General features: G+C 44.2%; 2 protein-coding genes and 1 pseudogene across 2 annotated transcripts; all 3 read right to left on the reverse strand.

Annotated features, from left to right (window-relative positions):
• Positions 1–2668: 2668 nt before the first annotated feature.
• On the reverse strand, positions 2669–15127 carry Rdh12 (retinol dehydrogenase 12). Its single transcript, XM_075948050.1, has 7 exons — positions 14866–15127; positions 12944–13062; positions 12346–12501; positions 11459–11563; positions 10469–10678; positions 5852–6041; positions 2669–3384 (listed from the first exon to the last, which is right to left on the reverse strand). The coding sequence occupies exons 1-7, from the start codon at positions 14931–14933 to the stop codon at positions 3282–3284; spliced, it is 951 nt and encodes a 316-aa protein (XP_075804165.1). The 5' UTR covers positions 14934–15127; the 3' UTR covers positions 2669–3281.
• Positions 15128–21229: 6102 nt separating this feature from the next.
• On the reverse strand, positions 21230–21670 carry LOC142834953 (small ribosomal subunit protein uS8-like). The gene has a single exon (XM_075947998.1). The coding sequence runs from the start codon at positions 21668–21670 to the stop codon at positions 21278–21280; it is 393 nt and encodes a 130-aa protein (XP_075804113.1). The 3' UTR covers positions 21230–21277.
• Positions 21671–23584: 1914 nt separating this feature from the next.
• LOC142835075 (ubiquitin-conjugating enzyme E2 N pseudogene) lies at positions 23585–24799 on the reverse strand (annotated as a pseudogene).
• Between the last annotated feature and the right edge of the window lie 447 nt (positions 24800–25246).

Raw genomic sequence — 25246 nt, forward strand, 5'->3', positions numbered from 1 at the left:
TATTTTTCTGGGTGTTATTTTTTAAAAAAAAATCTAGGACAGTCTGTCAGGCAAGCTAAGGGAGAAAAGATTTGTAGTTGTGAGCTAGCCTGGCTAAGGGTGTCAGAGACTCAGAGGATCCAGGAGTAATGAAGGCAAGGGAACTGGAACAGTTGGAAAGAAGTGGGGAGTACTGTCACCCCTGAGGCCTTCTCTTCTAGGATCTAGTTTCCCAGGCTCCAGGGAGCCCTCTGCCAAGACAGGATGCCATGTCCATATCCAAACACAAGGAAGCCAAAGGAAAACCTTCTCTGTGGTCACAGGGGAGTGCCAAGATGGACAGGCCTCCACCACTGATAACAGCATTGTTGATGTGGATCAAGACTTTGGGTCACTTGATTTTTTTTTTTTTTGGTTTTTCGAGACAGGGTTTTGGGTCACTTGATTATTAATTCTGGGAAAGTCTCTTCTGGAAAAAGCCAAGGCTGACACTTCCTCCTTGTCCTACATTGAACAATATTTTGGATGCTGGGAGGAAGCTGTAGAGACGTGACGTGTAGCCTAGAAGCTTATTGCTGAGGGAGGCTCTGGCTCAAAGGAGCACAGGAACAGCAGGGGAAATGGTGGAGCCCGGCATCTGCTACATCTAAAGAATGATCCATGATAGCCTTTCGGTTTCAAGTAAGTAAGAATCTTAAATATACAGCAAACAAAAAGTAGAAGAAAAATAGCATGTCGGAACATCAGATTAGGCTCTTCCACCACCTGGCAGAATAGCTCAAGAAAACAGTCAACCAGAGTCTCTGATTTACACCGAGGTCCCAAGCAGAACGCCTTCCTTTCAGGTGAGACGTCCAATCAGCTGTTCCCACAAGCATTTTTATATTCTAGATTGCCTTCCAGCTGTTCTCAAGGGCACAGTGTCTGGTTAGCTGACTCGCCCTCCTGTTCTCAGGAGCATCATGTTTTCCTTCTTGGACTGTTTTTGCTGTCGTCTTTTCTCCTTGACACGAGGCCAGTCTGTCTTGGACGGTGAGTTTTGGGGGACCCTTTGGGACAAACATGACTGGGTCTGAAATGGAGGGAGAACTACCTTGCAGATCCAGCTCCAAACTTCATGTGGCTATTTGCAAACATAATTTCTGTTCTAGCATCTAATGCCGATTTCAGTCTGAGTATGATGCCCTGGGTGGGGAGCCAGAGAGCAGCAAGCTTCCTGCAGCCCACACATGGCTTTGCCCCTTCTGCATCTATTTAACCCCATCTCAGGCTTGTCCCCTGCATCCCTGTTCCCACTGTATCTTTTAGATCTCTTGGGCCCTGCAGATGTGCCTGGAACTCACGTGTGAACCATCACACACACACACACACACACACACACACACACACCACTCTCATGGCATGCTCTGCTGGGTGTGCCTGTCTCCCACCTTCCATGACTCTTAGTCTCTGTTCCTGTTCCCAGCACTGAGAGGACATTCAGGGTCATCACCAAGGCAGTGAAGTAAGTACTCTGTCTCTTCTGTTTTGTCTTGACCTTGTTTACACTCTGACTTAGAATGCTCAAAGCCCTGAGTTCAGCATCACACACAAACACTCATACACATGCAAATACACACATGCAAACACACTCACATGCACACACACTCACTCACATGCAAGCATACACTCACACATTCCTATGAAAACACATACTAACATGCACACACACTCACACTCCACACACACAAACACACACTCACTTGCAAACACCCATGTGCACATACACACATAAACAAAAACATGCACACACACACACACTCACATTACACAGAGATAGAGAATTAATAAATGAAAAATTTTCTTTTTTTCTTTTTTTCTTTTTTTTTTTTTTTTTTTTGCTTTTTCGAGACAGGGTTTCTCTGTGGTTTTGGAGCCTGTCCTGGAACTAGCTCTGTAGACCAGGCTGGTCTCGAACTCACAGAGATCCGCCTGCCTCTGCCTCCCGAGTGCTGGGATTAAAGGCGTGCGCCACCACCGCCCGGCTAAATGAAAGATTTTCAAGGCTACTTCCAGGAGCAAGAATGCAAGTGTGGATAATACAGATAAATATGATCAAAGTACCTCATACACATGTGTGAACATGTCATAAATAAACCCGTTATTTTGTAGTTAATAAATACTTATAAAATGTAAGGCTATGTTGCATTAAAGAAAAGAGAGTATTTATCACCAGATGCCCTTCAGATCTAAGATCAATAAATATGACTTCTTGGGCCAATGGGTTGTAACATTGGCCACATCTGCCTACCTCTTCTGGATGACCTTCAGCAAGGAGGTCATGAGGGCCACAACACAGAAGAACAGGGGAACCAGAGGGGGTAAGAGCTATACATTTAGGGAAATAGATTGGGGTTTGCTTTTTTGTATCTATATGTCAAATTTCTCTGATCATAATCTGTGGTGGAGCAGAATGGCTCTGCATTTTAAGCCACACCTCTTACTTCTCATAATAAAATACAGGCATTGAAAGAAACCTGAGTGAATGCTTGCTAGCTTGGTCAGCTTACTTTGTACCCAGACACAGTACTCTAAGAAAGTTCTGGATGTATTGGTGAGCGGCTCAATAAGAGGACATGTGGACTCACTAGACTGACAGCTGATTTCCTTTCTTCCATTTCTCCCTGAGAAAACACATAAGACAATGAGATGGACATAAAACTTTATTTCTCTAAAAATTGAGGTAAAGAGAATGGTTTAGTGGGGGATCTACATGGTGGAAAATGTGCTCAGCTTCATGCAGAGGCTCCAGGACATTCAAAGGAAGAAATGAAGCTCGGCCAAAGTGAGCCACTTCTTCCTTCCTTGGTCCAGACTTCAGGGGTGTGACTAGCATTTCATTTCATAGAGAAAAGAGGCCGATCTAGAATCTGAGCCTATAGTTCATAGACATGTGCAATGCTAGTGCTCCCGTGAACATGCAGGCTAGTGTTTCTGATGCTGGTGAGGAAAAGGACCCCATTTCCTAGGTTCCTCTTCTACCCCTATGTCCAGCCTGGCACCTACGTAGACCTCTTGCCCCAGAGGGTTGTGGGTTCTCTAAGTCTTTTGAGGAGAATGGTCTGTAGGTGTGAATATCCTTGTGGGCTATGACCCTGCCTCACAAAAAGGTTGTGTGTATAAAGGATTCTAGAAGGTTCGGAGTAGGCAGGAGTCACAGCAGCAGCAGGCTAGATGGATAATCCTTTCGGGCTGCCCTTGTCTTTGGTCCCCTTTCATCACGACATGGATTGGGCCTGAAAAGGCCATAGTCTCCCAACCAGCTAGTCCCACTGGATTCCTAGAAGCTCACAACTGACGTTCCACAGACGCTCAGCTGTCTTCTTATTCCGGGCCCTGGGGGACACCCAAGTCCTCTTGCAGTCACTGGCAGACACAGAAAGTGAACATTAGAATGAAAACTGACAATCTCGGAACACATTTCTCAGAATAAATTTCTAGTTATATACAATACGTGCACTGGACTTAAGGAAACTGCAATGAAATGAATTCTTAAGTATTTCAGGGTCAGGGTGCAGCCTAAATAATCCTAGCCCTTGAGAAGCAGAGGCAAGAAGATTGGAAGATTAAGGTCACCCTTGGCTACAGAGTGACTTTGAGGCTATCCTGAACTACAATGAGGCCCTGTCTTGAAAAACCAAAATATAGGGGCTGAAGAAATGAATTGGTAGCAAAGCACATTTGCTGCCCTTCCAGAAGATCCAGGTTTGCTTCCCAGCACCATGTCAGGCTACTCACTGCCCCTGCAACTCCAGATCCAGAGGATCCAACATCCATTCTGGCCTCCATGGGCACCCTCACACACATGCATATATGCTCACACAGATGCACATAAATGTAAAAATTTTAAATATATAAACATGTATGCATATATATAAATATAAAACAAATTTTGAAATAGTAATACATAAGCTTTTTGTTAGTATGGCCTACAGCAAGATGCGATACCAGAACTGATACCCAACTATTTCGAAGTATTTGTGAGCCAAAGAGGCATTATGAAATACCTTCAATAATTCAAAGTGATATGAGAATAACTGTAACACTGCAGTGACTTTCTTACTAAATTTAGAGAAACTCTGAATTCCATCCAAAGGCACTTGTGCCCAGGGAGAACTACGTAAGTACTGACCTGTTTTAGAGTGGCAGACGGACCAAAGGGTGGGGAGAATAGTGAAAGGGAGATGGACTGCCCCACTGGAGTTCTAGTTTTCATAATTATGACACTTCTATGTGATGTTTGGAAAATATAATTTTGATTTTTTTTTAAAAAAAGCCTATCATTTGGCTGGCCTTCTATTCCAACCTTATTTGTTTACATATATATATATATGTAACATATATATGTAAGTTTATGTGGATTTTTACTTTTATACAAAAGTGAGACCATGTTGTATTGAGTTTGGGGAAGAAGTCTTTTTTTGTTGTTAAAATATATTTTAATTATATAGATAGCAAACATATATAAGACCTTCCAAAACATTTTAAATAATAAGGAAACAGCTAGAATAAGAAGTTGTAAGTCTCTTTCATATCTTGTCCGGCACTTCCTCATCTCCCTAGGTTTTTCTAGAATATTCACTATGCATTTGTAACAACGTTCACATGGTCTTTTAAAAAGATTTTGTTTTCATTCTCTGTATCCACGCGTGTCTGTGTGAGAGCTTGTGCATGTGAGTGAGTGCCTATGGAGGCCAGAAGAGGGCATAGGTCCCCTGGAGCTGAGGTCCCAGTCAGTGTGAGACACTCGGCACTGAGAGCCCAACTCCCGTCCTCTGCGAGAGCAGTAAGAACCTTCAGCTGCTGGGTCATATCTCAGCCCCTGTAGTTTTGTATTCTGGTTTTTTTTTGTTTGTTCGTTCGTTCATTTTCTCACATATTGTATTATGAAAAATCCCTTATTAATTAAACATTATCTGAAATCATATTAAATGACTACATAATATCTGTCACATTCATAAGGCAGTAATGTAAACACTCAGATTGTTCAATAAAAAGAGGATGCACACCAGACATTAGAGTGTATGCCTTTAATCCCAGCTCTTGGGAAGCAGAGGTGAGCTCTGTGAGATGAGGCCAGCCTGGTCTACAGAGTAAGTTTCAGGACAACCAGGACTACACAGAGAAACCTTGACCCCCTCCAAACAACAACAAAAGGATGCAAACCAAAAATATGAGCCACATGCATAATTGAGATTTTCTAATGGCCACACTTAGAAGACAAAAGGAAACTAGGCATGCTGGGACATAGCTGGAACCCCACCACTCAGAAGACTGAAACAGAAAATCATAAATCTGAGGTCAGATTGGACTTCGTAGTGAGAAAATGCCTCTAAGCTAAATCAAGAGCTGGTCACGGCACACTCCGCTAATCCTAGCACTTGGGATGCAGAGGCAGAGACAGTTGGAACTCTTGAGTTTGAGGACAGCTGAGATGACTGTATGATCCGATACACATAACACACTTAGCTGAGGGCCAAACACATGCCAAGAGCTCAAGCCACATTACAGTGGCTGTTACCATTCATCCATTCCCCTACTGCAGACACTAAAGGTACTCTCAGAGCTCCACTTAACAAATGGCGTGTTGCTTAGCAACCAACAGTAGACCAGACTGGGCCGGATTAAGTCACGGAATGGGAAGGGGACTTTAGCTTGGACTTCTCATTTGCGAGCTCTGACTGCACGTGGAGTTATGTTTACGTGTGGTACTCAAATTCAAAAGATGCTCACAGAAACCTGGCACACTGAAATAAAACTGACCCTACCCAAGCCTGGATTCCGTGATTCACAGACACCGGTAGTGGAGACACCCTGCACTGCCAACCCGTACCTGAAATACTTGCCGCTCAGGGGCTCCAGGCCCTCTGCCAGGGCGCAGTGCAGGCTGGTCTGAGCTCCCTGCCGGGTGGACTTGAAGAAGGGTGAGAAAAGCCGCCACAACAAGCACAGTAGGAAGGAGTGCCTGACGATCTCAGACATGACGATACCTGGGTGTACCACGTAGGCCGTGACCCCCATTCCTAGGACAAAGAAGACACAGTAAGGCCAAGGACACGCTCTGAGCCCTGCGGCAAAATACCCAGATGACAAGAAGGGACTTGGGAAACCCAAATCTAGGTTTCAAAAGGGTCTACTCACTCTGCCCAGTAACGAATTGATCTCTTTGAGAAAGATCTACATAGCCTTCTCAGCTTTCTATGCTCCAAAAGAAGAGTCCTAGTTCAATGCTATCTTATATGGAGGCTTACATACTACTAATAAAAACATGTGGGAAATAGAAGTATTAATCATTAATAGCAGTATCTTTGCCATTTCTATGGGAGGAGCTTTGAGACAACAATCTGTTTGAAAGGTTGAGGATAGAGGCTAGCTGGGGAAGCACATTTATGAGGTGTGGATGGAGGGGTGTTGCTGGGAATTATGGGACATTCAGCTGCCCCCAACACATCTCCCATACCATCTTATTTCCAGTACTGTTTACGTTCAGGGACTGCATTGTGCACTTTACCTGTGTTGTTTCATTGCTTTTTAGTTTTTTTGATTTACACAACTTAGTGAAGGAAGGGAGCTGGACAGATGGCTCAGTGGTTAGGAGCATTGACTGTCCTTCCAGAGGACCCAGGTTCAATTCCCAGCACCCATATGGCAGCTCACAACTGCCTGTAACTTCAGTTCCAGGGGACCTGACACCCTCACCCAGATATACATGAAGGCAAAACACCAATGCATATAAAATAAAAATATAAACAACTTATTGAAGGAAAATAAATCAGTTACTGGCGGAGTTATCATTGGATCAATCAGCCAGTGATGGCTTGCGTCGGTTATTCGCTGAGACATTTAACCGTAGGCTGGAAGATGGACTAACAACTCCAAGCCTCCCAGCAATTTAATAAAAACTACAAAAGTTTTGAGATTCTAATTTGGAATACAAAGGGTGTTTGATTTTCAATTTCTACTTTGTAAAGAGCAGGCTATTCCTTTACTGACGCAAGTAACTTATATCATATTTTTGCTTCTGACGATGCTATAAATTCAATACTGGTTCTCCAGTCATATCGGTTATGAGCATAAAGTATATCTCTAACAGTGGACGCCTTAAACAGGAACAGATGAAGCTAGAATATTGTTCCTTCCTTTGATGTGACAGCAGGATATCTTTCACAACCAAGTTAAAATTTTGTCCACATAATAGATACATTCTATTTTTTTAAAAAAATTCATCAAAAAAAATAATTAAAAAAAAGAAAAAGAAAGAGCCCAGCGGTGGTGGTGCATGCCTTTAATCCCAGCACTCGGGAGGCAGAGGCAGGTGGATCTCTGTGAGTTCGAGACCAGCCTGGTCTAAAAGAACTAGTTCCATGACAGGAACCAAAAAGCTACGGAGAAACCCTGTCTCGAAAATCCAAAAAAAAAAAAATCATCAATCTTGGACAACTAGTAACTATTTTAGAAAGTGGTTATTGTCCAAAGCTGGAAGAAAATAAAGGTGAGGCCTGACAAGGGAACAGCTGGATAAGAAAATCAACACAGGAACAGCAATTTGGACTCCATTCCAGTTACAATGCAGGTTCTCCTGCATTCAGGGCAGCATTGCACGGCATCTTTCTAGAATCTGTTCCTTGGATGTGCTCTTGCCTGTAGCGCTGTTTTGTAGATTTATACACTCTCTGGCACAAGGGGGGCAGGCACATTTGGATCATTTAGCAGTGGACATAACGGATAAGGTAACTTAGGAAATAATCCAAGCAGGAGGCTGCTGTAACCTCAGAATACTGAGACAAATGATGCCGTTATTGTTAATATGTGGGTGATAAATCTGATTGTACATACAGCCTTGATTGGTTGAGAAGGTATTCCCTGCAGGGAAATAAATCGTTGAAAAGAATACACTGATTTGGTATGGACTATCATCAGGATCTGTAATTGTGGCTTGTCAAAGAAACCTCCTCCTCAACTGACCTGCAGAACACTGTGGGGGAGGGTTATGAGCCAAGTCCTTATGTGCCTTAGTACTCAGTTTCAACACAGAGTCTGTGCTTCTCACCCGGCTCCTCACCACCCCAGACTGTCTCCAAAGGCCCGGCCAAAACTCTTGACCATCTGATGCTGAGAGGTTGTCGCTTTTTCTCACACTTGCTCTACCCAACACAGGTGTGACCCCAAGGTCAGGCAATCCTGCATCTCCCTTTTCCTTCTCCTTTTTTGGAACAGCACTTCTTACTCAACTAATCAGAGGCAGGGGGACTTGGAGAGCAGGGGACAGAGGCCGGTCATGTCTTAGCTCTGAAAAGAGGCTTATGCAGCAGTAGGTAGCATTAAGATGCCTATGTACAGCTAAGAAAATGGAGACATGGAGCAACTAAATAAATTGCCAAGGTCATAGGTAGCAGTCTGCTGCCCCACATGGAAAGTGATTCTTATTGCTGGATTCTTGAGTGAGGACTGTCTCAGCTGGGAGACGCACTTGAGCAAATTCCTCAATACAGCTGTGCTTTCTCTTCATTCATAGATAGAGGAAAATAATAATGCTTATCTCCTAAGAACATTTGGAGGCTTATACGGTGCCTGGCACGCAAAGCTCCCTGTCATTACTATTTATTGCCACGATTATCTTATTCTCCTGCTCTGACATTCTGATACTGGCCATTCTTCCCAGATTCTGAATTATTCACAATAGCAAACAGTCCCCTCAACTCAGAGAGATCAGGACCCACAGATTATCTAGACCCCAGGGAAGAGCAGAATTATTAAGGATTAGGGTCTCATTTTATAGCTGACGAGGCGGTCGAGGAAGTTAAAGGAACATGTCTACATATGCACAAGTAGTTTAGTATGTGGAAGGGCAAAAACTCAAACCCAGGAGCCTGAAATCCAGCCCTTTCTCCCTCACAGAAGCTTAGCAGAACTCAGTGTAAGGTACACGAGAGGAAGAGCTTAGAGCGGAGAGCCCATGTCCCAGTTCTGGCTCTCTATGAACTACAGAAGTAATCCCTGAGGTCGTCTGATGCCTCTATTTATTGTATAATCTTGAGCTAGCCGTTTCCATGGATTTCAGTTCTGACCTATAAAATGGGAATATTCTTACCCACTCCGACTGTTACCAAGGGTTGTTGTAAAAACAAAACAAAATAATCGGAGGCAAAGAGGCAGCCAACATAGGCAACTTTCCAGAGTTTCAACCTCTTCAGCCCAGGACTTCCTGAGGGACAGCGACTCCATTCTGTTAGTAACCTCAGTCTCCTCGACACACCATGGTCCTTCTTATAAGGTACATTGTACCGGTAAATGTTTACGTTCTGTTGGGATTCACTGGGAAGCTCTGGAAATGGAGTTGCCCCCCTTCACACTGAAGCATATTTATGTCAAACATCTTCCAACCTGCCCTGATCTTTCCTAGGTCAGGATGGCCCCTGGCTCTGTAATGGGGAGACGGAAGAATGGCAAGCAACTAAGGGTGTTAGAAATGTGTCCTTGAGAGCAGCTAGAAGGGAAGCGGTTCCCAACCAAGGTTATTCATTGTCTATCCTGTAACGTTAAAATGCCTGGAATAGGAGCAAGGAGTTAAAGTCCAGCTACTGGAGGCTCACCGTGGAGAAAAAGCTCAACGGAGGATTCCGGCTGACTGCTTCAATTTCAATACTCGGTTTCTGCTGGATGTTTTAGGTGCCTGCTTTGCTAATGTTCTGTTTATCTGGAGCTATTTGTTCTTTTGCTGAGAAACAGTTTTATGCTCTATCTAGAACTCTCAATCAGGACTCCGACTGACTGCCACAATGGGGCTTCCTCGGTTAGTTTCTGCTAGGTGTTTGGAAGACCCTGACATTATCTTTTATTTGCTCTCTCAACTGGGCGAGAGTCTCCACTAGATGTTGTTAGTGCCCAATCTGGTGTTTTAGTATCTGTCCACTGTTCTCTCTGTTACTACTCTTTTTTTTTTTTTTTTTTTTTTTTGGTTTTTCGAGACAGGGTTTCTCTGTGGCTTTGGAGCCTGTCCTGGAACTAGCTCTTGTAGACCAGGCTGGTCTCGAACTCACAGAGATCCACCTGCCTCTGCCTCCCGAGTGCTGGGATTAAAGGCGTGCGCCACCACCGCCCGGCACTGTTACTACTCTTTATTCTTTTATTTTTGCTCCCTACATATTTAATAAACTCACTCATTCAAAACAAAAAGCACAGCTATCAAAGATCATTTTCCGAACCATGCAGAATAGTACTAAAATACTGGTTCCAGAAGTTTCTTTTTTTTTTTAATTTATTTATTTATTAAAGATTTCTGTCTCTTCCCCGCCACCACCTCCCATTTCCCTCCCCCTCCCCCAATTAAGTCTCCCCCCAGCCCGAGTCTCCCCCCAGCCCGCAGAAGTTTCTATGAACCTATAATCTGGACTAAAAGTCCTGTTTTTTTTTTAAATGATAAAATACTTTATTATTTCCCCACACGTACCTTGGAGCCTCTTGGCCAGCTCTCGGGTGAAAAGTATATTGGCCAGCTTGCTGTGACAATAGGCGAAGGCACGGCAGTAGCGCTTCTCTCCCTGGAGGTCATGGAAACGGATCTTGCCACCAAGGTGGGCCACTGAGGATAGGTTTACCACCCGTGAGGGAGCAGACTCCTTCAGCCGCCCCAAAAGCAGGTATGTAAGAAGAAAATGGCCTACAAAGAAATCCAAAAGGGTAGAATGTCTCTAGGCTCAGGCTCAGGGTATGGGAACAGAAGAGAGAATTTTCATTTTGGCTCACTGTCTTCTGCATGTGAATAAAGCCTGAATCACTCCGTGCTAAATGGTCACTTCCTTTAAGTTAGTCAAAAGCAAGGGCCAAAAGCTAGACTGCATCAATGATATTTAATCTAGATTTTTGTACCTATTGTTTATATTCCCATCTGCTTGTTTCCAATTTCTCTGCATAACTGTGGGTTCTCATATACTCATACAGAAAGAAAGCTAAAATAGTCAGCGAAAATAACATTCGCTTAGAATATGCCACATGCTCCCGTGACTAGAGCATTAATCTTGAACTCTGAACGCCAATCTATCTTGTGTATCAACTTCGCAAGGTCCACTTACCCCCACACACCAGCCCAAGGATATTTTTGGTTCTCGTGTGGATGTCACTTTCCCTGCCAAATCCAGATCCCGAATACCCACAGGTTGGCTCTGCCCAGCAAGCTCCGCGTTGCCATTACCCCATCTAAGGATGGCATTTTTCTCCCTGTTTTTTTCTGAGATGGGGGGCTTCTGAATAGAAACACAGAGTCACGGTTTTGACTGCTTAAAAAAGTGCAAACGAGCAATGTATCTTGTGGTGAGAGATCCTATGAGGATCCTAAGATGCTCTATGAGGATCAATGGAGATCCTGAGTACCGGGCAGAGTCATCTTCCTGAGAGGTCAAGGTAGGTTATAGCTCACCTTTAACCACACAAAGATACTTACCCAGGTGGTTGACTCCAAAGTGGGTTTCAAAGCCATCTGTTGTCTTAGAATAGGGGCACATCATCACTCCCGCATTGTTGATCAAAATATGGAGCTTCTTTTCCTCTGTTGAGTACAATCAGGGAGATCCTTCGGCTGGCAATGAAGCCTCTGGCCACCTGTCACCATCTCGAGTGTTGCACCCTCCTCCCTGCTTTCGTCGGTGACTACTCTTTGTTAGGCAAGGTTATCACTCACCACTCATCTTTCTCCTGTCTCCTAAGATGTTGCCTCAGAAGTCAATAACTACTCCCCCATTTGGACCTGTCTGGGTGACATAGAATCACCATTGCCATTGGGCTTCTGATTTTACTTGCTGATATCTTCCTGGACACCACTTGCTCATTCACATGGCCAATGTATACTAATCACTGGCTCTGGAGCAAGTCCACATTGATGGGCCCTGGGAAGACTTGGCAAAACAAGGCACACCTAGACCTTGTCCCTCAAGGACCTGTAGTCCTTGGTAGATGCCAGTAATTTCCCAAGACACGGGAGCATTTTGACAATGGCACACGCTCATCTAGTGCCTGTAGCCACAGAAGGTTGACTTTCTGGATGAAAGGAAAGAATAGCACCAGGGCCACACCTCACACCAAGGTACAAGCTCAGACATGGAGATGAAACCTCCAAGATTCCCACTGTGGAGCAAAAATGTTGATAAAGATCCTGCCCAGCTTGTCCCCCTGCCATCCCTTTGCCAATTCCCTGTCCTGCTGGTTTATGTGGCTGAACCTGTCCAGTGGGATCATGGGTATGATGCAAGGGCCCATAGATGGTTCTGGGTGGGGCCGTCATCCCTACATTATTCAGTTTCCTGCTTTCCTGGCTACTCGCTGGAACCTTACCTGCCAGGAAGCGCTCAGCAAAGGCTCGGATGGATTTGGTGTCAGATAGGTCCAATTTTCGCACCAGCACCTGGGAGTTCTTGGTATCTGCTCGGATGTCACTAGCAGCAGACTCTCCCTTCAGTACATCTCGACAGGCAATGTATACTCGTGCTCCTGGGGTCAAGGCAGAACGGGCAATGTGTGCAGAGGTACAGGAAGTGAGCTTGCAGCTGATGGGTAGAGCATACTCATAGCTGTCCCTATGGCGGTGGAACGAACATACTGCCACTTCTAGCTTCTCACAGTACAGCTGAGAACCCTCATCTTGCACTCTGATATTTCATCCTGCTTAGTATCTACCTTAAAATAACTGACTTGACCACTATAACCCAGAGACATCATTCCCCTTACTCCCTGAAGGAGAGAAGGTACAGGAAGGAAAGGAGCTATGGGGAGAGCCAGAATAAATTAGTGCCACATTAGACTTGAATTTCAGTGTCCTTAAATTCCCATCACTGCCTCCAAGCCCAGAAAGAAAGACAAGGAAATCCAGGCAGGACCCTGGTGAAGAGGGCAGGAGGTGTGGGCCCGGGGAAACAGATGGGGAAGGACTCACCTCTTCGTGCGAGCTCTCTGGCTGTCTCCTTGCCAATGCCTGTGTTGGCACCTGTGATGACCACTACCTTTCCGGGAATCTGCACACTCGTTGTACAAACTCCACCAGCAAAGAACTTCCTGTGCCCAAAGGGAGGAAAATCATACACCAGTCTCCCAAACTCATGCTGAGATGCATAAAACGAGACCACGTAACTACAAAGAGGGAGGGCTTTAAATTGGTGTCATAAAATGTCATCATCTTAAAAAGTTCATTTGATCCAGGCAGTGGTAGTGTACACATCTAATCCCACACTTGGGAGGCAGAGGCAGGTAGATTTCCGTGAGTTCCAGGTCAGCCTGGTCTACAGAGCTAGTTCCAGGACAGCCAAGGCTACACAGAGAAATCCTGTCTCAAAAAAACAAAAAAACAAACGAATAAGCAAAGAAGTTAGTTTGCATGGGCCACTGTTTGATTGGGCAGGGTAGTGGCCAGCTCAGAGGCATAGAGAGGAAGGTTATGTGTCCTGAACAAGCAGAGAAAATGCTCCTGAGCCAGGGACAATGGAGCCATTCCTTGTCGGGTAACAAAGCTAACAGTCTAATCTCTAGATTCCCATAGGTCAGCCTCCTCCTCTGACCCACACTGGAAACACACGGGTGATGAACACTAGTGGAATCAACAGCCCTGAGCCCTAGGGCTCCAATAGTCAGCAGAGGAACTGGTGGACAGCATCTGGGCTGACACACGTAAGTATCACCCCTCAGTTGTCTCTTCAGTTGTAGACGATAGAGCATCCTGAGGGACTTTCAGCCACTGGGTTAGGGATTTTATTCAGGCCATTGGCATGCAGAGAAAACTTTCTTGCTGAAAACAAGACCATAATAGAGTCTAGAATACTTCCTGAACACCACTGGCTGACAGACACTGGGCTAGACACTTTCTATACTCACTGTCCACCCCAGGCTAGACTTTCCACACTCAATATCTATCCCAGGCTAGACACTTTCTACACTCACTGTCTACCCCAGGATAGACCATCTCTACACTCACTATCTTTCCCAAGCTAGATACTGTCCATACATACTATACTTCCTTATGTAATTTATATCAATTTTCCCAGCCATTTCAGTATTATTTCTACATTGCAAAGCAGAAAATGAAACCCAAAGTTGTTCAAATCATTTCTAAACATGTCCATGATTGAGTATAACACTCTGACACCCGGTCCCTAATATGTCTATCTAACCTTTATTTTTTTTGGCAGCAGGGGCGGGAGGAGAGGATGGGGACTCAAGACAGGGTCTCTCTATTTAGCCCTTACTGTCCTGGAACTCACTCTATAGACCAGGCTGGACTCTTAACTCAGAGATCCAGCTGCCTCGGTCTCCCGAGTGCTGGGATTAAGGACAAGCACAGCCACGCCTGGCTTCTATCTACCTTCTTAATCATCCGCAAATTTTTAGTTCTCTACTCAGAATAGCCCTTTCTTTTGCACCTCCGGAAATCCCCAGTGAAAGGGCTATTTCCAAAACATTTATTGAGAGAAGTATCACGGGGAGCGAGTTTGTTTCCTTCCCAGAGTGCCTACTGCTGGACAATGCGTTCCTCGACAAAGATGCCCTGGTGACACCCTACCTTACCTAAGGTCAGAAAAGAAAGGGAAAGTGTCAGAGAAACCTAAAGGGGTTAAATGAAAGTTCCAGGACACCGGTCCCCTCAGCCTTCCCTTAGCGTCAGGATTCGAATCAGCCCCACCGCCGCACGCCGCCCACCCAGGTGCTTCCTTCTCAATTTCCACCTCGCTTCCATAACCCCTCCTTTCCTGCTTTTACTATTCTAATCTCTCTTTCACCGACTTCCCTTTTCTCCTTCAGCAGTCGCAGGTGGCTACCACTGCAGGGCTTTGTAAGGTATTGCTGAGTTGCTGGATTAAGACAAACCTGATGGATGGAGCTTTCAGGTACAAGATCGAGAGGAAAGACGCAAACAGTCCCAAGATAACCAGCATCTTGTCAACCTCCTTGGCGGCGGCTGCTCCAGCTTCCACCCTCAACCTGGCCTCGGGATCCTTCTCTGGCTCCAACTCCTGGCAGTTTCTGCTGACTCTTGGCTCCTCTCACTCCAGGGCACTCTGCAACAGGCTGGTTTAAACGGAGCTCAGAATCTTACTTAAATCCGAGAGCCTTCAGAGCACAGCCTCCTGGGAGATGTAGTCCTGCAGGGGTGGGGCTTAAGGGAAGATTTGGGCTTTTACTGGCAGAGAGAATTTGACGAAACTGGAGATTCTCCAGCCACTGTATCATCAAGATAGAATATGTTTGACTTTATCAGCAGACTTCATAAAAGGTACTCATAGTGACACACTTTTATAATTCAAGTTATTTGGCAGGGTGAAGCAAGATGATCACTTGAGCTGACAAACAAGTTCAAGGCCAGCCTAAACGATATAGCAAGACCCTGTGTCAAAAGAACAAAACCTAATGACGCTTGAAATATGTGTGATCTAAAGTAGAATAGTGAGTGAGGGTCAGGGAGAAGGTTTAGTGGGTAAAACACTTTCCAAGCAAGCCGGTCAACCTGAGTTCAATCCCCAAAACTTATGTAGAAGCAAGATGTGGTGGCTCCGGCCAGAAGAGGTGGTTCCCAAATGTAATCACAGTAATACTAGTGCAAAATGGAAGCTGGAAGCTCAGGGGCCAGGGAGCCTGGAGGAACTGGAAGGTACCCAGAATCAAGAGGTACCTTGCCTCAAAGAGAAGGCTAAAAGGGAGAGCTGGCTCCTGCGAAATTGTCTTCTAGCTTCCATATGCATGTACTCACAAACCCCAGCATCAATAAATAGGCTCACCTTACGAGACCTGGATAGAGGTGGGCAGTCCTTGGGCTTCCCACAGGTCAGGGAACCCTGATTGCTCTTCGAGCAGATGAGGGAGGGGGACTTGCTCGGGGGAGGGGGAGGGAAATGGGAAGCGGTTGCGGGGAGGAGGCAGAAATCCTGAATAAATAAATAAATTTAAAAAAAAGTAAAGAGAAAGAAAAAAGAAAAAAATAAAATAAATAGGCCAGGGAAAATGGCTCAGCAGGTATCAGCAAAAACACGCAGGCTCAATGACCTAAGTTTGACTTCCAGGTCCCACAAGCCGACACCCAAGAGTTCTCCCATGCCTTACACACACGTGTGGCATTTGCATTTCTGTGCTCACATACGTGCCCGAGTATCTGAGGAAAAGTTAAAAATAAATTGAAGAAATAATCTGAAGAGAAGGTGGCTGAAGGTCCCATGGAACTGCTAGCGTTCTATTCTTTGATCTGTACACTAGTATGTAAGTGTGCTCACTGTGAAAATTTATGGAGTCAGACGCTTGTGATTTGGGTAGTTTATGTGCATGCTCTGTGTTACCCTTCCATGAAGCTGACAGGCCCGATGTCATGTTAAGGGAAGTAAAGAGTGTTTACGTACTTTTGAGCTAGACTTCCTGGCTCAAATCCCAGGTCACTGACCTACAAACTCTATGGTCCTGGGTAAGTTACAAAGTGTCTCTGCTGCCTCAGTTTACTCACTTATCCAGTGGGGGTGATAATCACTCGTGAGCCTCACTCTGTCCCACTCACCCCAGGTGATTCACGGGTCAGCCGGTTTGCGTGGGAGGACACAGCCATGGGGCCTGTGAGGGTCATGCTCTCCAAACAGAGCTGGGGAGCTGCTCTCTGGTGTGACCTTTGCTGGGGATTTGGCAGATGGAGTCACAGGACTGCGGCTGATGCCATCGCTGTCCTGAATATTCTGTAAGAACAGATGCTGCAGGGTCAGAGCAAGAGGGGGAACTGTGCGTACCTCTTTCTTCACCCGTTCCCCCTGTCCCCTTCTCTTCATCCTCAAATTACAGATCCAGGAATCCAGATAAGGAAAGTGGCAGCCTAGGGCTGCCCTGAGAGTTTCCCTAAAATGCCCTTTGTGCAATCATATGCCCTTTTCTAGTTATAAACAGTCTACTGCCTCTGCCTGCATCACTACCCAAAATTATACCAAAATGGAAGGATAGTTTTTAGTTTGGAGGTTTTTGGGGGACAAGAGGAAGTTGTTTGTTTTGAGTCAGATCTTACCATCTAACCCTGGCTGGCTTAGACCAGGTTAGATTCAAACTCATAGAGATCCGCCTGCCTTGCCTCCCGAGTGACTAAAGGCATATGCTGCCACACCTGCTTGTAGCTCTTTTGCTCAGTAGTGAGTTATTGTTCCTCTTTCTTGGTCTTTTTAAGATTTTTTAAATGATGTGTGTGAGAGAAGATTTGTGCCCATGAGTGCAGGTGTCCACAAGGGCAGGCTTCAACTCTCTCTGGGACAGGAGTTTACATATGGTTGTGAGTCACCTACTGTGGGTGCTGGGAGTTAAGCTAGGATCTTCTGCAATAGCAGGACATGCTCTTAACCCTTGACATCTCCCCAGATTCTCTTCTTGATCTTAAAAGATAAAATAACATATTGGAGCCGGGCATTGGTGGCGCACGCCTTTAATCCCAGCACTCAGGAGGCAGAGGCAGGTGGATCTCTGTGAGTTCGAGACCAGCCTGGTCTACAGAGCTAGTTCCAGGACAGGCTCCAAAGCCACAGAGAAACCCTGTCTTGAAAAACCAATCTATATCTATATCTATATCTATATACATATATAATAACATATTGCCTTTCACAAAAAAAAAGTTTGCTGTGAGCACTAACTGTCATTGACTTTCCCCTATAGGTGGCAACCCCTACCTTTAACCTATAGCAGATACTAGTGCCACGTGAGGCTGTAAAATGATGAAGGACTAGCCAGGCAGTGGTGGTGCACACTTTTTATCGCAGCTTTCACAAGGCAGAGGCAGGCGGATCTCTGTGAGTTCAAGACCAGCCTGGTCTACAGAGTGAGTTCCAGGACAGGTTCCAAAGCTACACTGAGAAATCCTGTCTCAAAACAAGACAAAACAATGTCAAGGACTGTTCTGTGTATTGGGGAGCGTTTAGTAGGATCCCTGGACTCCATTCAGTAAAATGCCTATGCACGACTCTTTCAACAACCAAAAGTGTCTCCAGACATTGTCAACCGTCCATTGAAGGGCACAATCACCTCTCCTGGGAAACACTGTCCTTCAGGATGTAGGATCTATGAGCGAATCCTGTATAAGATTCTGGTTCTGATGCTTGTGAGTGAGCACAGAGCTTTGCCTATACTCACTGCGTTCTCTAACCCTGAGTTACAGCCCAGCTCTGCTGTGTGTATTATTGACACAATCAGAGTGCTGCAAAGTTTTACTTAGATCCTATGCATTTGGCTCAGGTCCAGCCAAGCTAATCTGCTTATGGCCTGCAGCAAGTGACTACTATCTCTCTCTCAGGCCTGGGATGCTGGTCACCTACTAATCATTTTGACCTTCCAGACTTTATTCCCCACAGTTCAATTCTGTCTACCACTGCTCACTCCATTAACCTACAGCATCTGGAACCTCTCCTGCTAATGAGATGGCTCGTCAGGTGAAAATGCCTGCTAACCAGTCCTGATGACGTGCATTCAATCCTTGAGATCCACGTGATGGAAGGAGAGAACCAACTTCCTAAAATTGTCCTCTGGCTTCTACACGCTCTCTGTGCCATGTGATCTCATACACAAGATACGTGCATATATATATAAATAAATAAATAAATGTATTTTTTTAAAAAGTTAAATCCATGCCTCTCATGAATGACTTTCTTGGATGATAAGAATGTTCCACCTTGGTAGAGATTTGGGTTGGACTTTAGAGTGGCCAGTGAAATGGCTCACTGGGTAAAGGCACCTGCCACCAAGCTTGATGACCCAAGGTCAATCCCTTGGATCCACGATGGATCTATGCATTGGTCAAAAAGGAAATATATATTTAAAACTTTTCTATTTTATCATATGCAAATTTTACATAAAAATAAAAAACTAAATAAAACACTGAACTATAGTTAATAATATACATGCTGAACATTTTAGAGTAAATTGATGCCTTCATTTCACTTCGAAAAAACAGTCAGTATCAGGACTGGAGAGATAACTCAACAGTTAAGAGAACTTACTGCAGAGAGCTCAGGTTCAGTTTCCAGCCCCAACATGGTGGCTCCCTACAGTTTGTAACTTTAATTCTAGGGGATCCAACGTCCTCTTCCGGCCTCCTTGGGCACCAGGCATGCACATGGCGCACATACATACAGGCAGACAAAACTCTTACACACATAAAATAAATAGAAATCTTTTAAAATGTCAGCAGCATATTACAAATCTTTTAAAATAAACCTAACAGTTGCCACAAATATCACAAAATCCAGAAATCATATTACCTTTGTATTAAGTATATTAAGTGCATTAATAAAATACTGTGGATTGATAATAGAGGGAAGTAAGACTAATGTTTTATTCATCTAATTAAAATTTTCACATTATACTTACTTATTGTGGGAGGGGTATTGTGTCTCAGGATGCATGTGGAGGTCAGAGACATCTTTCAGGAGACAGTTCTCTCCTTCCACCAGAAGAGTCCCAGGAACTGAACTTAGGTCAGCAAACTCCTTTGCCCACCAAACCTTCCTTATGCCACTATTATATCTACTTTAAACACGTGGTAAATCAAACATACAAAAATGTTAATATAGAAAGTAGATGGTAGTTGGATATTTACCATGAAATTCTTCAAAAGTTATGAATGTTTGATATGTTTCAGTTTAAAGTTTTACAAACATTTTGAAACAGGCCTGCACATAAACCTTTAGTCATGGAAAAACCAAGACAGAAAATATTTCAGAATGAAGACTTGGGATATTGATATATTTGTTGATTTTTGACTTTCTAACATCATATAAATGTTCTTTAGCTGAATAAACCTTTAAACCCCTTTCTGTCTCGCCTCTACCTTCTCTGCAGCCTCCCCCCGTCTTTATCAGTCATGACCCAAGTTCAGTCCCTTGGATCCATGATGGATCTATGCATTGGTCAAAAATTGGTCATTGCTTCCATAGACTATATTTTATACAATATTTTATATTTACCTCTTCTTTAAGACAATCAGAAAAGTTTAACTTATATCTCATTTGAGTACTTTTTTAACCTTCCACACTCAGGGATATAAATCAAACCTGCATATTTGTCTCTCCACAAAAACCTGCTACCAGTGTTTGTATGAGGCAGATATGCATGCAGCAGGGGTGGATGTGGTTGAGTTTTCACCAATCTCTCCAAGAATGTGAAATTCTAGAATAATCTAATTTTATTCTTTACAGTTATACAAGTTGCCAGGATCAAAATAGAGATGTTGTGTCCATTCTAACAAAAATAAATGACTAAGTTAAGCAGGGTCAACTATGGAGAATCGGGCCTATAATCTCAGCACTCAGGAGGCAGGTGCAGGAGGATCAGTGCAAGTTCAAGGTTAGTCTGATCTACACAGTGAGTTCCAGGCCTCACTGAGCCACGCAATAAGATCCTTTCTCAAAACATATTGGATAAATAAATAAATGTGGGAGGTTGCCAAGGAAGGAGTGGATCTCTTGCAGATGCAATTGCTAGTAAGAGCTGTGTACAAAAGATTCTGTCAAATCTATAGCCTTATGAAATTCTACCTCTTATACACACAGAGAGAAAAAACATTTCTGCAAGACATCTGGCCAGGGATAGTCCATCCGACCTTGAACTTGCATCACCCTTAAAATAGTTACTGTAGTCATAAATTTTTCTTTCAAAATATCTTAGGTAATTCTCATTTCACTTCCAAAACACACACCATTGTCCCCCCAAATACACTGATGGTTTATTGTAGCCTGAGTGCTCCATTATAATGTTATCTAACCCTAAATAAGCTTGCTCGGTCCTAGAGAATTTTTCTCTGGTGTAACTGAATGCATAAAAGGGAGGGGCACAAGTCAAATAATCTCAAGCTAACTCCAAAGGATTTCTATTATTATTCTTTATTGAAAGGGGAAAGCTCATGGAACAGGAACGAGAAGTGCAACCTCAAGGTGTGGAATGCAGGAACAAGAGAGAGTGAGTGCTGGGCAGGTCGGTGGTTTTCTCTGGGTATCCAAAAAGTCATGCCCCACCCTGGTCCAGGCTCTTTTTTTTCATGCTTTCATTATTTATGTCAAGTCTCACAGCTGAACACCACTGCACTGCAACCACAGCGGCTGAAACCAACCAGGACTCAAGTAAAGGCATGATCACAGGACTTTCTTAGTAGCTTCAAAAGAAGTGTCACCAGTAAGCACAGCCAGCAGAGCCAGACATTTGCTATTCTGCTGGAAAGATTCAAAAGGACTGACCCTGAGCACAGTCCATAAAGGCTTTTTATTTATGTTTTACATCTCTAGAAAAAGAATCCCAGGACTTTCCCTCTTGTGTGCTTTCGTCTTGCCTCTTCATGGCCCATGATGCCAGCTGAGGTGGTCAGTACAATGAAGCCAAACTGACGGGACAGGAGCAGGTTGTTCTGCCATTTTTCTAGGTCTTTGAGTTGCACATCAAATCTAGAGCTTATCACTCCACACTTGTTCAACCTGCCTGTGAGGTTCACAACGATCTTCCCAGCTCTGTGGTCATCAATGATTTCAAATTCACCCATGTAACCGTGCTCCGTCATCGCAGTTAGGAACCGAACGATGACTTTGGAGCAGGGCCTGATGAGGACCTGGCATTTGCCTCTCTTCTCTGCATTGTTGATGCTCTTGAGAGTATCAGCCAGGATGTTCATGTGCACCATGGTGGTGGCGCGGGAAGATGGCCGAAAGAGCCTGATCCAGGCTCTTAAAGGTATTGGCTGAAGGAGGTTTCTCGTCACTCTGGTTTTTAGATTCATACAATTTTATGAGTCATATGAGAATTTGGTTCCAACAGAAGCAGACGGCAAGCTAGGGATCATGGCCTATGCCTACAGCCTCAGTTACTCAGAAGGCTAAAGGGAAAATTCAAAGCCAACCCAGACAGCATAGGAGATTTCAAGGAAGTGAATGATAAAGCCATTCCTACAGAGAATAATTAGAAAGCAGACAACTGAGCACTGGGGATGGGAATGGAATATGAAGTGAAAAAGATGGTACAGAGGAACTAGGGGGTTAGCTCAGTTGGCGGAGGGCTTGCTTGGCATGAACAAGACCGTAAGTTTGATCCCTAGGACTACAGAAGTGGAGTGAGAAAGGAAGAAAGAAAAGAAGGAAAAGGAACAAACTATGGTGTGTGACTCAGAGGTGAAGAGGGCAAAGCTGTCCAAAATTCTGCCCACTTGAGTGTCTACGGATATCAGTAAAGTCCTTGGGCACGATGCCTCATTGACTACATTAAAACGATGTATTTTTTCACTTGGGGAAAACTAAAGAATCAGGGAATAATATGGAGAAAACTCACAAGTACCTGGACCATCAGAAATATTACACTTGGGAGGCTTTGGGGAGGAAGAATGAGTTCCAGTTCTGTCTGGACTACATACAGACCTTGTCTCAAAATGAAGAAAAAGAGAGAGAAGAAAGAAGGGGAGGAGTGGGGAAGAGTGAGAGATTAAAAAAAGAAAGAGAGGGAGGGACGGAGGAAGGGAGATAGGAAGGAAGGAAGGAAGGAAGGAAGGAAGGAAGGAAGGAAGGAAGGAAGGAAGGAAGGAAGGAAGGAAAAAAGAAAGAGAGAAGAAAGAAAGAAAGAAAGAAAGAAAGAAAGAGAGAGAGGGAGAAAGAAAGAGAGAAAGAAAGAAAATCAAGATCAAGAATCCTGTGCTGGTTGCTTTTACATCAACTTGCACAAGCTAGAATCATCTGGGAAGAGGAAATGTCAATTTGAGGAAATGCCTCTGTCTTATGATTACTAGTGCTGTGATGAAATACCATGACCAAAAAGCAAGTTGGGGAGGAAAGGGTTCATTGAAGGAAGTCAGGGCAGAAACTGAAACAGGCAGGAACCTGATGGCAGGAGCTGATGCAGAGGCTATGGAAGGGTGCTTCTTATTGACTTGCTCCTCATGGCTTGCTCAGCCTACTTTCTTATAGAACCCAGGACCACCAGGCCAGAAACAGCACCACCCATAAGGGGTTGGGACCCTCCCCCATCAATAACTAATTAAGAAAATGCTCTACAGGCTTGCCTACAGCCCAATCTTTTGGAGGCATTTCCTTAATTGAAGTTCACTCCTCTCAGACGACTTCAGCTTGTGTCAAGTTGACATAAAACTATCCGGTAAACTCTTCATCAGATTGGCCTGCAAGCAAGTCCGTGAATCACTTTCGCAATTGACAGTGGATGTGGGAGGGGCTAGCCCACTGTGTGTAGTGCCACCTCTGGGCAGGTGGTCCTGGGAGGTATAAAAAGGCAAGCTGAGTGAGCCAGGGAGCAAGAGTTTGCAGTGCTCCTTTACGGCTCTTTTTCTTATCCTTTGGTGTGGGCTTTGATGAGCTCTTCTAATAAATTATTTTATAAACAGGATTTTCTATAGAGATTGAAAACATTCAGCCTTTCCTACCTCATGGCTGATCAAATTTGCTTTGTAAAGCATCTTACTTTGAAATGTTACAGAACTGTTGAGGGAAAAGAAAACCACACAGAGCATTTCTGAACACCCTCCCCTTAGCTCTTCTCATCTCACCATCATAAGCCTTAGCCAGTCATCAGTCCGGGAAACGCCACCATCATTTTGGTTTCTTTGTGGGTTTTTTTTGTTTTTTTTTTAGAATAACAAAAAATATTTTACTAAAACATAATATTTACAGAAGTTTCCAGACAAGCTATACAAAATGGTCACAAGCTTTTTTTTCTTCTTCTTCTTCTGGGGAGATGGGGCAGAGAATCTACACTTGACAGCAAAGTCACAATGTTATTAGTGAGGGCTGTGATGTTTATTTAATGTTCCCATTTTGGTTCAGACAATCAAGCTTGTCCATCTACAGCGTCTAAAGTTAGACTTGGCTAGAGAGCATATGCTAAAAAACTGGTTAGCTGCATTTAACCACTGCAATTAGATCCCATAAGAGGGGAAGGGAGAAAGGAAACCATAAAATTAAAATAAAACTTCCCCCCTAAAAAATAAAATAAAAACACCCATACCCCTGGCAGCTAACCCTGACAACTGCCTTCATTCACAGTGCTTTGTACTTAAACCACGATGGGGAAATGAATCCAAGCAGAGTCACTGCTTTTAAACACTTCACAACAACCCGGATGGCACTTCTAGCCTCTGCTCATGCTTTCCAGCAGTGAATCAGGACAAGACATAGATTTGCTAATGTGCATGTAATCACCAAAGATGAAAATGCCTGGGCTTTTATTCTGTAATGTTTCTAAGACTGTGTCCATTAAATGCAAACCAAAAAGGAAGAGTCTTAGCAGAACAGGAGAAGTGATGTACACTTGATGATCTGATCCACTTAAATATTATTCATGGCATACAGCCTAGTCCATGCTCTCGCTGTTTCTATGGCTTGGGCTTCATTAGTCTTCCACTGCTCGGCTACATCATTTGCTAACGGATCATCTGGATTAGGAGCACTTAACAAAGCCTGGGTTGATAGCAGAACTGTGCGAATCTGCAGTGCTGGGGACCATTTATCTTTCAAAATATCTAAACATATTCTTCCCAACTTGTCTACATTAGGATGATAAATTTTGGTCATGAAACGTACTTTAGGTGCTGCCATTGGGTATTCTTCTGGAAGGAATAGTTCAAGTTTAAAAGTCCCTCCCTCAAAGGGGAATCTTGGGGGCCAGCAATGACCACATGAAAATAACGGGCGTTGCTTTCATCTGGTTCTGCTTTAATGCCAGGAACTGGTTCTGCCAGCAAACTCTGGGTTTCCTTGATGATCCTGCGGGGCAGCCCGGCCATCTTGTCAGAACCTGAGTTCGGCCTCTGCTCTTGTCTTTGTTTGTTTTTTATTTTGTTTCTGTTTTTCCCTGGCTGTCCTGCTGTCCTGCATGTACAAATGTGCCCCACGTGCCTGTATTCACTCCCAGACCTTAGCACAACTGACACCATGATAGAAGAACCCTTTAGGCCTATGCGGAAGCCAGCATGTAGGAACGACACCTACCGAGACCAGAACAAAGACCTAACCCATCAAAATCCATAGCTCTGGAGAAGTCCATAAATGTACTAACCTTGCCTTTTGGTTCTGTAGTTCTGCCTCTGGCTAACTGCTTTTGCTAACTTAGTTATGTCAACCCAGGATGCGTCTTTGTGTGTTTAAAGCTTATTGTAAGAAAGGTTCTGAGCTACACTGGGGTCCTGAACACCAGGAGTAGTTGCCGGCCAATTAATAAAAACTTTCTATTGGCTTGAACCTGTGTCTGAGTGGTCTTCTCT

Source organism: Microtus pennsylvanicus, chromosome 14, assembly GCF_037038515.1.
Source record: "Microtus pennsylvanicus isolate mMicPen1 chromosome 14, mMicPen1.hap1, whole genome shotgun sequence".
Classification (NCBI taxonomy): Eukaryota; Metazoa; Chordata; class Mammalia; order Rodentia; family Cricetidae; genus Microtus; species Microtus pennsylvanicus.

Bases quoted from the DNA above. Each gene is read 5' to 3' on its own strand.
- Rdh12 (XM_075948050.1), bottom strand. From the start codon at position 14,933: ATGCTGGTTATCTTGGGACTGTTTGCGTCTTTCCTCTCGATCTTGTAC. The intron at 13,063-14,865 runs GTTTGTCTTAAT...CTTTGGGCACAG, and splicing joins CTGAAAGCTCCATCCATCAG to GAAGTTCTTTGCTGGTGGAG. The intron at 6,042-10,468 runs GTACGTGTGGGG...TCTTTGTCCTAG, and splicing joins GCTGGCCAAGAGGCTCCAAG to GAATGGGGGTCACGGCCTAC.
- LOC142834953 (XM_075947998.1), bottom strand. From the start codon at position 21,670: ATGGTGCACATGAACATCCTGGCTGATACTCTCAAGAGCATCAACAAT.